At 30.8% G+C, this 13,168-nt stretch overlaps 1 protein-coding gene across 8 annotated transcripts in view; it reads right to left on the reverse strand.

Annotated features, from left to right (window-relative positions):
• Positions 1 to 13,168, reverse strand: part of CNKSR2 (connector enhancer of kinase suppressor of Ras 2) — a 310,360-nt gene that overhangs the window by 159,413 nt on the left and 137,779 nt on the right. For all 8 annotated transcript variants that reach the window (XM_051985120.1, XM_051985117.1, XM_051985122.1 and 5 more), the window contains exons 6-7: positions 7,355 to 7,474; positions 2,733 to 2,792 (exon numbers count right to left, since the gene is read on the reverse strand). In XM_051985120.1, the coding sequence (XP_051841080.1) occupies positions 2,733 to 2,792; positions 7,355 to 7,474 (180 nt within the window). The remainder of the gene's footprint in view (positions 1 to 2,732; positions 2,793 to 7,354; positions 7,475 to 13,168) is intronic.

Here is a 13,168-nt window from a genome sequence, read left to right on the forward strand (position 1 = left end):
AGATGAGCTCAAAACTTTGTAATATGTAACATTTTCTCTTTAACTGTCTAATTATAAGAAATATTATTTCACATATATTTAATGTTCTAATACATTAGCAAACTAAACCAAAACAAATTAAAATAACATTTTAACTGCATTCATCAAACTTTTCTCTCTATTCTTAGATGGGGCAAGAAAAAGAAGGTAATATCTACAAATCTCCAGAATGAGATTCTTATTTTGTTTCCCATAATATGCCCCTTTGGTAGTCTGGTGAAATTTATAGTATATAATTGTTGCTTTCATTTACAACTGAAGAAATTGTTAAAATGTAGTCAGAAATTACTGGGATAAGATGCAGTTGTCCCCAGCAAGTTTTGTGGAACCCTGCTCTGGAAAATAAATTGTTTACATAAACTTCATAATCTTATAGGCTATGTGGAATGAGATTAAATTATAAGGTTCTATTCTTCTCCATAACTGTGGGATAAAAACTAGGTAACTGATATTTAAAAAGTGTTTTTTTTTTTAAATTTGATTTCAAGTTCTTTAAATGCTTTAATTCGTACAAGAAAATGTGTATATGCCATTATCAAACACTTGCAAAAAACAGTGTTGTGGCATTATTCATTGGGCAATACTGAAATTATGTAACTACTTCATATTTTTCATTAAAGAAACAATGTAACTTAGCTAATAAGTAAGTGATCTCAATGTCAAGGGAAGCTAGGTTCAGATTTTGCTTTTGACATAGACTGGTTATATTACCATGGTATATGATCCAGCCCTTTAGGGCTTCAGTCAATTTTTCACAACTGTGAGTTTTCAAAGAACTACCAATCTGTTTAGCTGGGGAGAGTATCTTCATAGCAAGAGGTTCACTGCATATACATACATCATTACTATTTGAAAATCAAGTGCTAATTCTAATACCCTGGCAGAATGCACAATCTCAACAGTATACACCTGCCCGAGTTTCATTATATCATAAGGGGAAATCTCAGAACTGACTAAAAGAAGGCTGCTTATAACCTTTCAAGATATAGTACTCAGACTTTTTTTTTCTGTGTTTGATAAACTCAGTAGTTCTTAATCTGGGATCTTTTAAAATGGTTGAATAGCTTTCAATATAGTTGCTTCCTTGGTAATCTTACACATTTTATTTTATTCATTTAAAATGAATTACCCTAAGAGCTTCATAGACTTCACCAAACTGCCAAATGGGTCCATGACACAAAATGATTAATGATCCTTGAATTCGCTTAATATGTCTTCATGAGGTATGTGTGTGTGTGTGTGTGTGTGTGTGCCCGCGCGCATGTGTAGCAAATTGGGTGAGTGCTACAATTTAAAAAGTTAATACTTCTTTAAAATACATTTTAGTATGAGATATTCCATAGAAGTCTATATTTATCTATTGTTTCAATGGTGTGGCAAGCATGTCCAAAGAAAATAATTTTATTTCATCATAAATATCATGAAATTCTCCATAAGCTATTTATTTGGTTGTAAGACTTTAGCTAAAGGATTTAGATCTTGAAAAACTCATATCGCTTATTGCAAAGTAGTTTCCCCTAGAAGGTGGTCACCTAGAAGGTGTGTAAATTATAGCCTTAGTTATAATATCAAAAGCCAACTCTGACCCCAGAAACTGGTGTAGTGGTGGTTTTAATGGTGGAGAGAACACCTTAGTTAAGATTCATATCTGGGTAACATTACAGAAAATAACAGAGGAGGCAGTGCAGAGCTATCATAGAAAGCATCTTCCTGAATTTGAAAAAGTTTGTGTTTGATTAGAAGGATGGTATTTTGTACAAATTGCTTTAAAAACCAAAATATTCAACTTTCCTTTCATGAAACCTCTCAATTAGTGATACAAACTTAAAACTGCATATTAAAAACAGTAATCGAATTGCTATAAAATCATATTATATATGGTACAAATAATAAGAAATGGAAATATTTGAAAAATTATATATGAAAAATACATACAACATGAAAAAATAATATAATAAATAGGATCTTAATAAGACCATAACCTCAGAAAACAAATTTTGGGAAAATGTTGAGGAAAGCTATTAATTAGAAATTTTATTATATATGTCTTAAAAAATAAGAACTTAATTTTAAAAGACAGTTCTTCCTTAAAAAAGAAAAAAAAATGAAAATATACTATAGTGATTGCATCACCCTATCAATATTGTTTTACTTTAAGTGATAAAGAAGACAATAAAGGTTTTTAATAAAGTCTACCCTTTGAAATTTCTATTTGACCTCTAGTTACTAATTCATTTCTACTATGTATTGCACAATGTTTTCTTGAGTTTATATTTGGATGTTTGAATTACCTGATATTTTTTCTATACAAATGTCTTATCACAATATTAATACATTTTATAGAATTAACAGTGATGAATTGTTATCATTATTTTCTAAGTCACAGTAATCTATAATACTTTATATCATACCATAATATATATGTACTATATTATATACTATATTATTTGTTATATTACTTACATATAATAATACATTATATTATATATTATATTCTATAATCTTTGATTTAAATAAAACATTTAAATTAGGAAAATAGCTAAATCTGAAAGCAACACCAATTCAATAAACCCTTTTGTTTGCCTCTTAATCTCTTCCATTATTTAAAAGCAGACTCTAGTTCACAGTAATTTATTTAAGGATAGAAGAGGAAAAAATTGTTTATGGTTCCAGACAAATTTTACAATACTTACATTTTCGGTGGTTCCAGTAATTACATGGAGGCCATCATATGTTGATTTAATGTACATGCCCTAAGAAAAAGACACCATGAGAAACCAATTTTAAAGTATTTAGAAAATTTACATGGAAAACATAATTTTACATATGGGAAAAAATCCAGTAATGAAATCAAACTTATCACATGCCTTCTTAAGTCTACACTGCTATCATTAAAATGACGAGGGAGCCCTATATCTGAATACTTTGGTTTCTAGAGTTCACTAGGACAAATAAGAAAAGATTCTATACTAGCAGAGGTAACTATTTGACTTGATTCATTTGTTATAAATGACATTTTTTTCATGGTAGAATTGGAAAATCATCACCATATGGGTTTTCTCTTGTCTTTTAAAAACCAGCAGTGTAAATGTGATATTTTTGTGGGAAGAAAGATAAGTACCTCATAAGATGAGACAACTATCTGTTATTTACAAAGATAGTCCCATTCTTTGAAAAAAATAAATGACAATGGGAGAGCCTAAAATCTAGTCCTGTATCAACTCACTGTACTTGGAAACTGGAATAGAATCTTATAAGAACACATTAGCTTCTCCTTAGTGATGCCTGAATAATAAAGGTAAATGGGTACATCAGAGACTCCTCAATGCCATTTATATTTATTGACCTTTCCCTTTCTCTCTTGTATCTTAGCACAATAAATTTCACTTATAATTTCTGGTAAATGTCCAAAAAAGTGCTATTCCAGTGCATGATCATAACATTAAGAGAATCTTAGATTCTCAAAGGCTATTGAGAACAGAAGACATGCTTATGAAGCTATTGCAAAAATCTCAAGATTTCAAGCACAGCTTCTTTGTACTGATTTCTAAATAGAATTTAGATGTTATTTGAAGGCTATTAGATAGAGTAAGTCATTAAAGATTGCCTATAAGAGGATGGTTTTTGTCAATTCCAAATGGATTCATGAAGAGTCAGACACAACTGAAAAATGACTGAACAAACAAAAAAAGAAGGAACTATTTAGACAAATAACTATTAATGTATAATTTTTTCTAGTACAAGACAGAAGGTAAAATTCCACTCAAATAAAATGGATGAGGACATTTGAATAAGCTTCATTTTGAAATGAAATTACAATGCATAGTAAAAACAACTTTGGAAAAAAGAGTCCAAGGGACTTTACAAAACATTAAATTTGTGAGGATCTTGTTAGGAAAGATGAAATTTAAAAAGTATAGCTGATAATGAATCTTTAAAAAATGTATTGAAGTTATTAACATTTAAAATGAGAAAAGAAGGAACTCAAGATTTGCTTCTTTTCACATTTTAATTAAATATTCTCATTTTAAATTATTTTAATTATCAGGGTTATTAAAGTTTTATTAGAAAAAGAAAGAATAGTTTTTCTCTCTCCATGAAGATTCTATTACTTAAAATTAATTTCTTCTTGAAGAAATATGTTTTAAGATTCCTACCTGAATAAACTGATTATGCTTTCAATTACTTAGAAATGATAATCTTCAAGAATACTTAAAATTGGCATAAAGGAAATGTTCTGGATACAATTTTTCAGAAAAGCTATGTATTTATCTATTCTGAAAAAAAAAAACCAAATAAAACACACATAGACATATATAAATATAATTTCCAAACTTGAAAGTATATATGTCTCAGTTTCTTTAGCTGTTAAATGGGGATAGAAATAATATATTCCTCACAGGGTTGTTGTGAGCATCAAATGACATAATATTTATAAAAAATTTCTAACACAGTGCTTGGAATATAGTAGGTGCTATATAAATAAATGTTTACTCTCTTCTCTTTTCTCCTTTTCACCAGAGTAGGACAGTGAGGCTGCATCTGGGAGAGTAACTTGGCCTTTCTCCCTCCCTCTTTTTTCTCTGGAGATGGAATCACTAATATTCTGTGTTATAACAATTAGTTTATTTTAAGATTTGGGATAATATGATGGTTTCTCAGGTCTATATAATTCCTTGCTCTGCTATTTGAGGGAGTTTCTATTACTTGAAAATTTAGGATTACAACAATAATTGTTCAGCCCCAATTGGTGAAAATTCCTAACATTTAGGCAAAGAGTTCTCTGTCTTAGTCTAATTTTATATTTATTCCTAGGTAACCTGTGAAATATTTGTGGTTGAGGAAAAATACAGGTTCCTGGAAACATTTAGGTGAAGAAGTTAGCAGAGTATGTTACGATGTTGATTGATGAATAAGAACCGAGGGTAAGTTGGGAGTGAGAAAAGACTTTTTTTTTTAAAAACTCTTTTCAGTTCTTGAAAATGTAACAATAACTGGTTGCTTCAATCTGAATCTTTTGCTGCAAGTGTCTATGGGATTGATGACACTCCTTAATCTCCATATTCTTTGCCACAATTTCTCTTTGTTGCCTGTTGTCAATGTGTTGCTGATTTTTTTTCCAGTTCAGTTTTTGCTCTTGTATTCTTCAGACCTTCCTTTCTTCTTCTGATTATAAATTACTTTGCTATTTTGATACAAGTTCATCAGAGCATAACCAAGGCCCTTAACCAACCTAAACAAACTTTCTATCATAACTAGAGGTTTCTAGTTCTTGTTCAAAGCTAGTTTACATATCTTATTGATGTAGTTAAGATATGGTCTCACCTAATAAAGACATCAGGTGTAAATTGGTCAATTATTCTTCATTTTTACATTAAATATAATTATTTTATGATTTTGAACCTTCAGAAACCAATACCTGTAATAAACAAAGAGCAATCTGATCATATTAGAGAGTTAAAATTTGCTTTTTGTCAGAGGATTTTTTTTTATAATAGTGTATGAAATTGACCTTGAAGTTAAATATCATATTTTAGGAGCAAAATGAAAATATTAAAAACTTTTTATTTTAAGACTCAAGTCTAGCTAAATAGTTTCATCCTAGACAGCTTTCCAGTATAAATGGGAGACAGAAATAATACAAATCAATTCATATTCAGAGAATCAAAATATCTTGTTTTAATTGGATACTTCAATTCCACTCCTCCTTGTCAAACTATTAAATCTGTTAATAAACAAAACTGACTTATTTGAATTCCTCCCTTCCTCCCTTCCTTCCTCCCTTCCTTCCTTCCTCCCTTATTTCCTTCTTCCTTCCCTCCTTTGCTTCTTCCTTTCCTCCCTCCCTTCCTTCTTTCCTTATTCCCTTCCTTTCTTCTTCCTTTCTTTCTTTTTCCTCCTTTCTTCTCATTTCTTCTGTTTTCTCTCATCTCTCTGTCTTTTTCAATATCTCTCTCTCTGTCTTTGTTTCTGTCTCCCTCCCCATCTCTCTGTGTCTGTCTGTCTGTATGTCTCCTTCCCTTCCTCTTGTTCACCTTCTGTTAGTATATGCCACTACTGTGACTTTCAAGTATGACAATTAATCATGAGTGGAGAATCTACTACAACACATATAGAGACTTGCTTATCCACTTTAGAGAAAGAGGCCAATAGCATTGCTTGTTGTATCAGAAAATCCCTTTAAATGGTTCTGTTTCTAGGACTGATGTGAATCTGATAATTCTTCTTATCCTTGCACAGAAGATCAAGACCCTAATTTCTCTTTTTTCTCTATCTTAAAAGTTTTCTTTTTCATTTCTGCCTAGTATGGTGAACTTATTTTCTGCTTCCATTATTCTTTATCCAATTCTCAGGTGTCTAGGAATAGCCCAAACAAACACATGTCAATCAAATGGTTGTCTTACCGCTAGCCTAATCCTGAAATCTTATGCTTTTATGTGTTTTATGTATTAATCCTTATAGCAGACTGCTGAAGTTTACTTCTTCAACTCTGCTAGACTACTCTTCAAAATTATGTTTTTAAATGTATAAAATAAAATCTACTAGATTATAAAATAAAACAATTATGGTATCTAAATATTTCAAAAATAGGTCTTTGTGCCTAGGATAAGAACTTGTAAAAGTTGTAAAGAAGCAAATTTCAGCTTAATGTAAGGAGATTCTTAAAGCTAGATCTATTTAAAAATATATTAGGCTGCCTTGGGACCTTGTACTTTTCTCTCTCATTCAGAGTATTCAGACAGAGGCTAGTTATCCTGTTGTTATCTGCATTATACTTGACATTCTTTTTCAGGTAATTGTTGAAGTAGCTGACTAAGTATTAGTTGCCTTAGAAATCACCACTTGACTACCTGCCCAAAAAAAGTATTAAGTGATTAGTTTAATTTCATGAAGTAGATTGCACAGGTTAAAAATAAAACAAACACATACTTATATGGACTACTACCATTATTGTATTTATTTATAAAGGTCCATTTGCCTTAATTCAGGAGTCCTTTTGGTGTTAGAACAATATGCAAAAGCCAATTTTCGTCCAAACTTTCTCTCCCCTCTTCTAAACATTTTCCCAGCACTCAACATAATGCCTGGCTTCAATGATTTAAATTGGGAAAATCTAAATATCATCAAGTCAATCTCTCTTCCCTTTCATCTTCAGAGAATGTCATGTCAGACTCCTGTTATCTCAACTCCACTATTCTTAATCTGTTTCTCTTATAACTGATAGAAATCCATACTGAAGACTTTTTACCAAAAGTATTAGCTAATTGCTCAAGGAGGACATTTTTTTTTTTTAAATAAACTGCGTACTTCTTACCAGCCCTTCACTTGGCTTGATGTTTGCTAGCTGGATTACTTCCAAGTGGGCAGACTGTGAAACCAGGGGATCAGATGAAAGGGAGATAATGTGGTCACAGACTCCAGAAAGAGTTTTACACTGAAAGCAAAAAGACAGATTAGGATAAATATTCCAAATAAAGATAAAGCATATCATATAATTGCCTACCTGGTTGATTTTTTTTTTTTCAAGAGAAACAAGCAACAAGAAAAGATAGCACATGATATATACCCATCCTTCATTACCTTTTGAAGTCATATTGTTTCTTCATAAAGTTATGCGGGGAGAACGAAGTGCACATTATGTCACTATATGGTGACATAATACATATAAACATAAAACCATAAAACAACATAAAAAAATACCATTGGCAGTTTCACAAGATAAACTCAACTCCTCAGCTAGTTAACCTTTCCTCTACTTAGAGGGCAGTCAAAATGTTGTATTCTAAGTATCCTGTCTAATAAGGCTTTTTTTTTTTTTAATAATACATGCAAAATAAATTTATTGGTCTTAAAACTCAATGCCAATTTAACTAGTAAAATTTACAAATCCTCTCATTCCCCTTGATAACTACAATGACCAGGAGTTTTATCCAAGGATAAAAATAGTAAGAAATAATAATAACAATAATGATATATTTGCTTGAGGCATGTAACACTATGTAACATAGGTTGTGGATATTTATTACCCTTTGAGCCAGTATCATGCAATAGCCCCCAGATTTCTACTATTTCTGTTTTTATATCTTTTCCCTTAAGAAAGTTGAATTACACATTTTATTTTTTTCTCAGTCACACTTTACAGTACTCTAATTTACCCAAGATAGATTTCTTGAAGTCAGAGGGAAGATCACCAATTTGGAAAATATACCAAAATATCCAAAATCCAAAATAAGAGAACCAATTTCTGACAGTTAATTTAAAAATTACATGAACAGAATTTTCTGAAATATTTATATGTAAATACCCATGGAATTTTACCAAGCTAGTTAGAATTAATCTTTAATCTATAGTTATTCTTCCATGTAGTCTAATCAATTTGGAGGATTAATTTCAAATTAATACTGCAATAACATTTTGGTTTTAGGCAAATTAAGGCATATCAAAATAGCAAAAAAGACAGTAACATATTCATATATTTCATAGAGACTTTGCAATCATATATTTAGATTTAAATGAATAGGATGGACCACAGTGTGTTAATAGTAGGTTTTAACTATGATGGATGAATGCTGGAATGGGATGCAATTCATCATATAAATAATTGTTTTAAGTTCTGTTGTACAGCAATTAACATTTTTCCCTCTAAAAAGACTAGATCAAAAAGAATTTTGTTGACTCCTATGTCACTTATCATAATTTGAAGTAGCTATCTATAAACTCTCTATTCTTCCAATAAAAATTCCAGGGCAGTAACAAAAATATTTCAAATAGATTTGAGCCTTAGCCGAAGTTGGGAAGAAAAGAAACATTTATATAATATCCATCTTGTAACAGGCACTAAACAAAGCACTTTTATAACTATTATATTTGATCTACAGTAGTATATGGTGTGACTGAGCAAAAGTTAAAATGTGTGATTCAACTTTCCTAAGTGAAAAGATGTGAAAATAGAAATAGTAGAAATTTGGAGGCTATTGCATAATACTGGCTCAGAGAGTACTAAAGCCCTATAATCTATATTACACAGTGTTACACTATGTTACACAATGCCTTAACAATCATGAAGAGTAGATGTTATTATTTCCATTTTACATTTGATGAAACTGAGGCAAAAGAAGTTAAGGATTGATCCAAAATCACCAATCTAGTAAGTATCTGAGATGGGATTTTAATCTACGATTTGCCTATACTTTCACCCTACTTAGGTCAGTTCTACCCATATGTAGTTCCTATTTTTTCTGCTTCTCCACTCTTCCATTCTGTGCTAGGGAACATCTACTCTATTGTTGTTGTTGTTGTTGCTGTTGTGGCAACCCTTTCTTTTAATAATGAAAAACTTTTAAGAAAAAGTGATTAACAAAAACCTTGTTGACAGTAGAAGTGATTTGCCCCCAAATCTGTACCAAATTGAGGGAGATGTTTCAACATATATTTTTTGAAAACCAAATTTACTCAAATTAATTTAAAAATTATTATTTTTTAAATTTCATATTGTATACAGTGTTTTCTTGACTCTTCTTACTTCATTCCATATTAGTACAATGTGTCTTCCTAGTATCTCTAAATCCCCCCTATTTGCTGTTGTTTTCTTTTCTTTCCTTTGGTTATGTAATAGCATTTATTAAATTCAAATAACATTTGTTCAACTATTCTCCAATTAATATGTCCATATTTTATTTCCATTTTTTTGCTACCCCAAAAAGCAGTTTTACTAGATCCTATAATTCTTCTTATAACCATTTCTTTTTCTAGTGCTTATTGAAATATGACTTTTTTTCTGAAGGCAGCACATCCTTGTCACCTTCTTCAATATTGGCTACTCCTTTTCCTCACAACTCCCAACACATAGGACTAGGAGAATGAATCAGCATGCTCCCTTTAAACACTAATATTTTAAAGTTCTCTCTCTGTCACCTCTGATACTTTTATTTAATTATATTCTCAAACCCAGATGTTTACTAACCTCCAGTTCACTCCCCTTCTGTATTTAATCAATTAAATCTTTAACTCACAATCTTTCTTTCCATGCCATCCTTCACTAGTGACAACTTCCAACTCAACTGCTATGACTTCCATATTTATCCCACCTAAACTTATGCCTTATTCACATCTTGTTAGCCCGATTAAGGGAATTTGCTCAATATAGTATCACAATGAATTCATTTTGGTACCTAAAATTATTCTTTCATTTTAAGACAACCAAAGGAAATTATGTGTGTCAGATAATAAGCAAATTATATCTCTGTAAAGGTATTTTGGTGAATATGTTAAACTCATTGGTCAATATGTTTATGCAGATTCCAGTAAGATTCTAAATAGCAAGGAAAGGATAGGAAGTAGTTAAGAATATTCTCCATGTCAAAGGACTCCACAAATACATTTAAAATATATTAGAGGAATCCAATAAAATAATTATGAAGTCTCAAAATAAAAGATGAAAGTATATATGCAGATAGATTTCCTTCCTGGAAGAGACATGGGTATCTATACCTCCAACTATGAAAGTTGGGAAAGTAAGGGGCAACAAAACAAGGGACCATGGATAGAAACATAAAAAAAAAATTATGAAAGGTAAGACATTTAAAAAAATAAAACAATGGAGCCAGGAACACTAAGTCTGAAGGTGAGAGAGTTCTTTTTGCTTTTAAGATTGCAAAATAATAAACACTTAAAAACATTCTAGACAAGCAAGTCAGGGTAAAAATGATCCAGGCTCATGACGCCACAATGATAATGGCAGATTCCTAGCTAGTTCAAGTTAAAAAAAAAAGCTAATCTTTGACTATTTCCTGACTGTTGAGAAAGAGATTTAGAGAAAAAAGTTAAGGCTATAATGAAAAATACTATAGCATTTATATTGTTTATGTAAGTGTTTATTCTCTTGAGAGGATGTTTTATAGTTGATGAATGAAATGACAGAAAATAAATTAGGTGCCTGTGAATGCATGAACTTTGGAAGGGGGCATGTAGATATTTACATGTAATCATGTCTATTTAGATAGATAAGAAAAGCTAAAGAAGAAAATGTTGAGTGTACCAAAAAAAACATATTCCAAACATTTTAATTCATCAAATTTTGTGCATCTCTCCTTTAGCTTTATTACATTCTAGTTTGTATCAGTATTATTTTATACCTATTTTATTATTTTATATCCTATTAGACTGGAAACTCTTTAGTCCAGGGACTACATTATTTAAAATTAGAAACATAGCTATGTTTGTATCTCTCTATGAAGTATAACATGTAATTTATACTTACATGGATGCACAAAGAATGCACATGTACATACAATCCCATAAACAATATTATGGACAAATAAGTTGTAAGATTACATGAGATAATAATTGTAAAGTTCTTCGCAGAGTGCCTTTAACATCCTTAAGTTCTATATAAATCATAGCTATTTTGTTATTAATGTAATTGTTTTATAGCCACCTTATAAAAAAGCCTCTTTTGATTCTTCAATAAATCCAGCTTTAGAGATAGGGGCTGACCATCCAGATACTATCAAATTCTACATACAGAAAAGGTGATATTGCATACCCTAAGGACCTATGACATGTAATCAATAGATGGCTTACATTTACATAGCATTTGAAGGTTTACAGAGTATTTTGCACATATATATGTATATGTATATACACACATACACATACACTCTCTCTCTCTCTCTCTCTCTCTCTCTCTCTCTCTCTCTCTCTATATATATATATAATTTGATCCTTACAACAAATTTATAAGCTGTTTCAAATGAGCTTAACAAATAATAATAATATTGATATGTAATAATAAATGTAATTTGATTGGTTCATTAATTAAATGGTTTTTAATGAAAAGGAAAAAAGTAATGTAGAAATTGAAGTCAAACCCACTAATTTAAAGAAATTCTAATTTTTTGGTAAATTTTATTTTATTTTAAAAACTACTAAATCTACATTATACATAAGTGATTATACTCTTCAGGTGACACACAGAGTATAATTATAATAGGGCCTCTTAATACTTAGAACATCTAGAATTACACTCATGCCAAGATTATATTCCTTCTTTACCTCTACCTCTTAGGATTTCTAGGTGCTTTAAGATTCTGGTTAAATACTATTCATATTCTTCAGGCTGCTAATGCCACCCCCTTCCTAACCTCTGGCTAAATTACTTTGTCTTTATTTTTTATATATTTTATAGAGATGTACAAACATATATATGTGTGTGTGCGTGTATGTGTATGTATGTGTATTTATATACACATATAGATATGCATCTATGTAAATGTATGCGTGTTTACATCTGCAGAACTTGAGCTCTTTGAGGGCAGCAATTCATGTACTGACATTTTTGTATCTTCAGCATTTAGCATATTGCCTTGCTCAGAGTAGGTGTTTAATAAATGCTTGTTTATTGATTTAGTACTGGTAATTCTATAGTCAAGGTAGGGCATTTCAATTCAAGAATGACTAGAAGGGGATGATGGTATTTTGAAAAGACTTTGCAGTGAAAAGTACAGTAAAACCAAGTAAGTTGGCACCTCTGGACTATTGGTTCCTTGTAGGTGAAAGTAATCTCTCGATCCTAGCACATTAATGCACTGAGATCTAAGTTGAAGGAAGAATATAAATGGAGAATGCTGTTTTGGAACCCGACATGGTATTCAAAAGAAGAATGGCATAAGGCCTTTTACTAGGAAACATCAATTGTCAAACTGTAGTTTCTAAAGATGACTAAGAAACTGATCAAAGATAGAAGATGACTATTGGAGCAGTTTTAATATTCCTTTGTGATCAATTTAGCTTAAATATTTCACAGTCATTATATGATACTAATTAGTATTATTTGTTCAGTGGTTTCAGTAGTGTTTGACTGTGACTCTATTTGGAGTTTTCTTGGAAAAGATACTGTAATGGTTTTCCATTTCCTTCTCTGGCTCATTTTACAAATGAGGAAACTGAGACAAACAGGGTAAAGTGACTTGTCCAAAGTTACATAACTAGTGAGAATCTGAGGCCTGATTTGAACTCAGGAAGAGGAGTCTTCCTGACTACAGGTCCAGCACTACCTATCTATCCTCAAAATTATTGGTTAACAGATAATAAGAACTTTGCTTTAAAAATGATTTCTAATTTATGTTAT

The sequence above is a fragment of the Antechinus flavipes genome, chromosome 3 (genome assembly GCF_016432865.1).
Source record: "Antechinus flavipes isolate AdamAnt ecotype Samford, QLD, Australia chromosome 3, AdamAnt_v2, whole genome shotgun sequence".
NCBI classification, from domain to species: domain Eukaryota; kingdom Metazoa; phylum Chordata; class Mammalia; order Dasyuromorphia; family Dasyuridae; genus Antechinus; species Antechinus flavipes.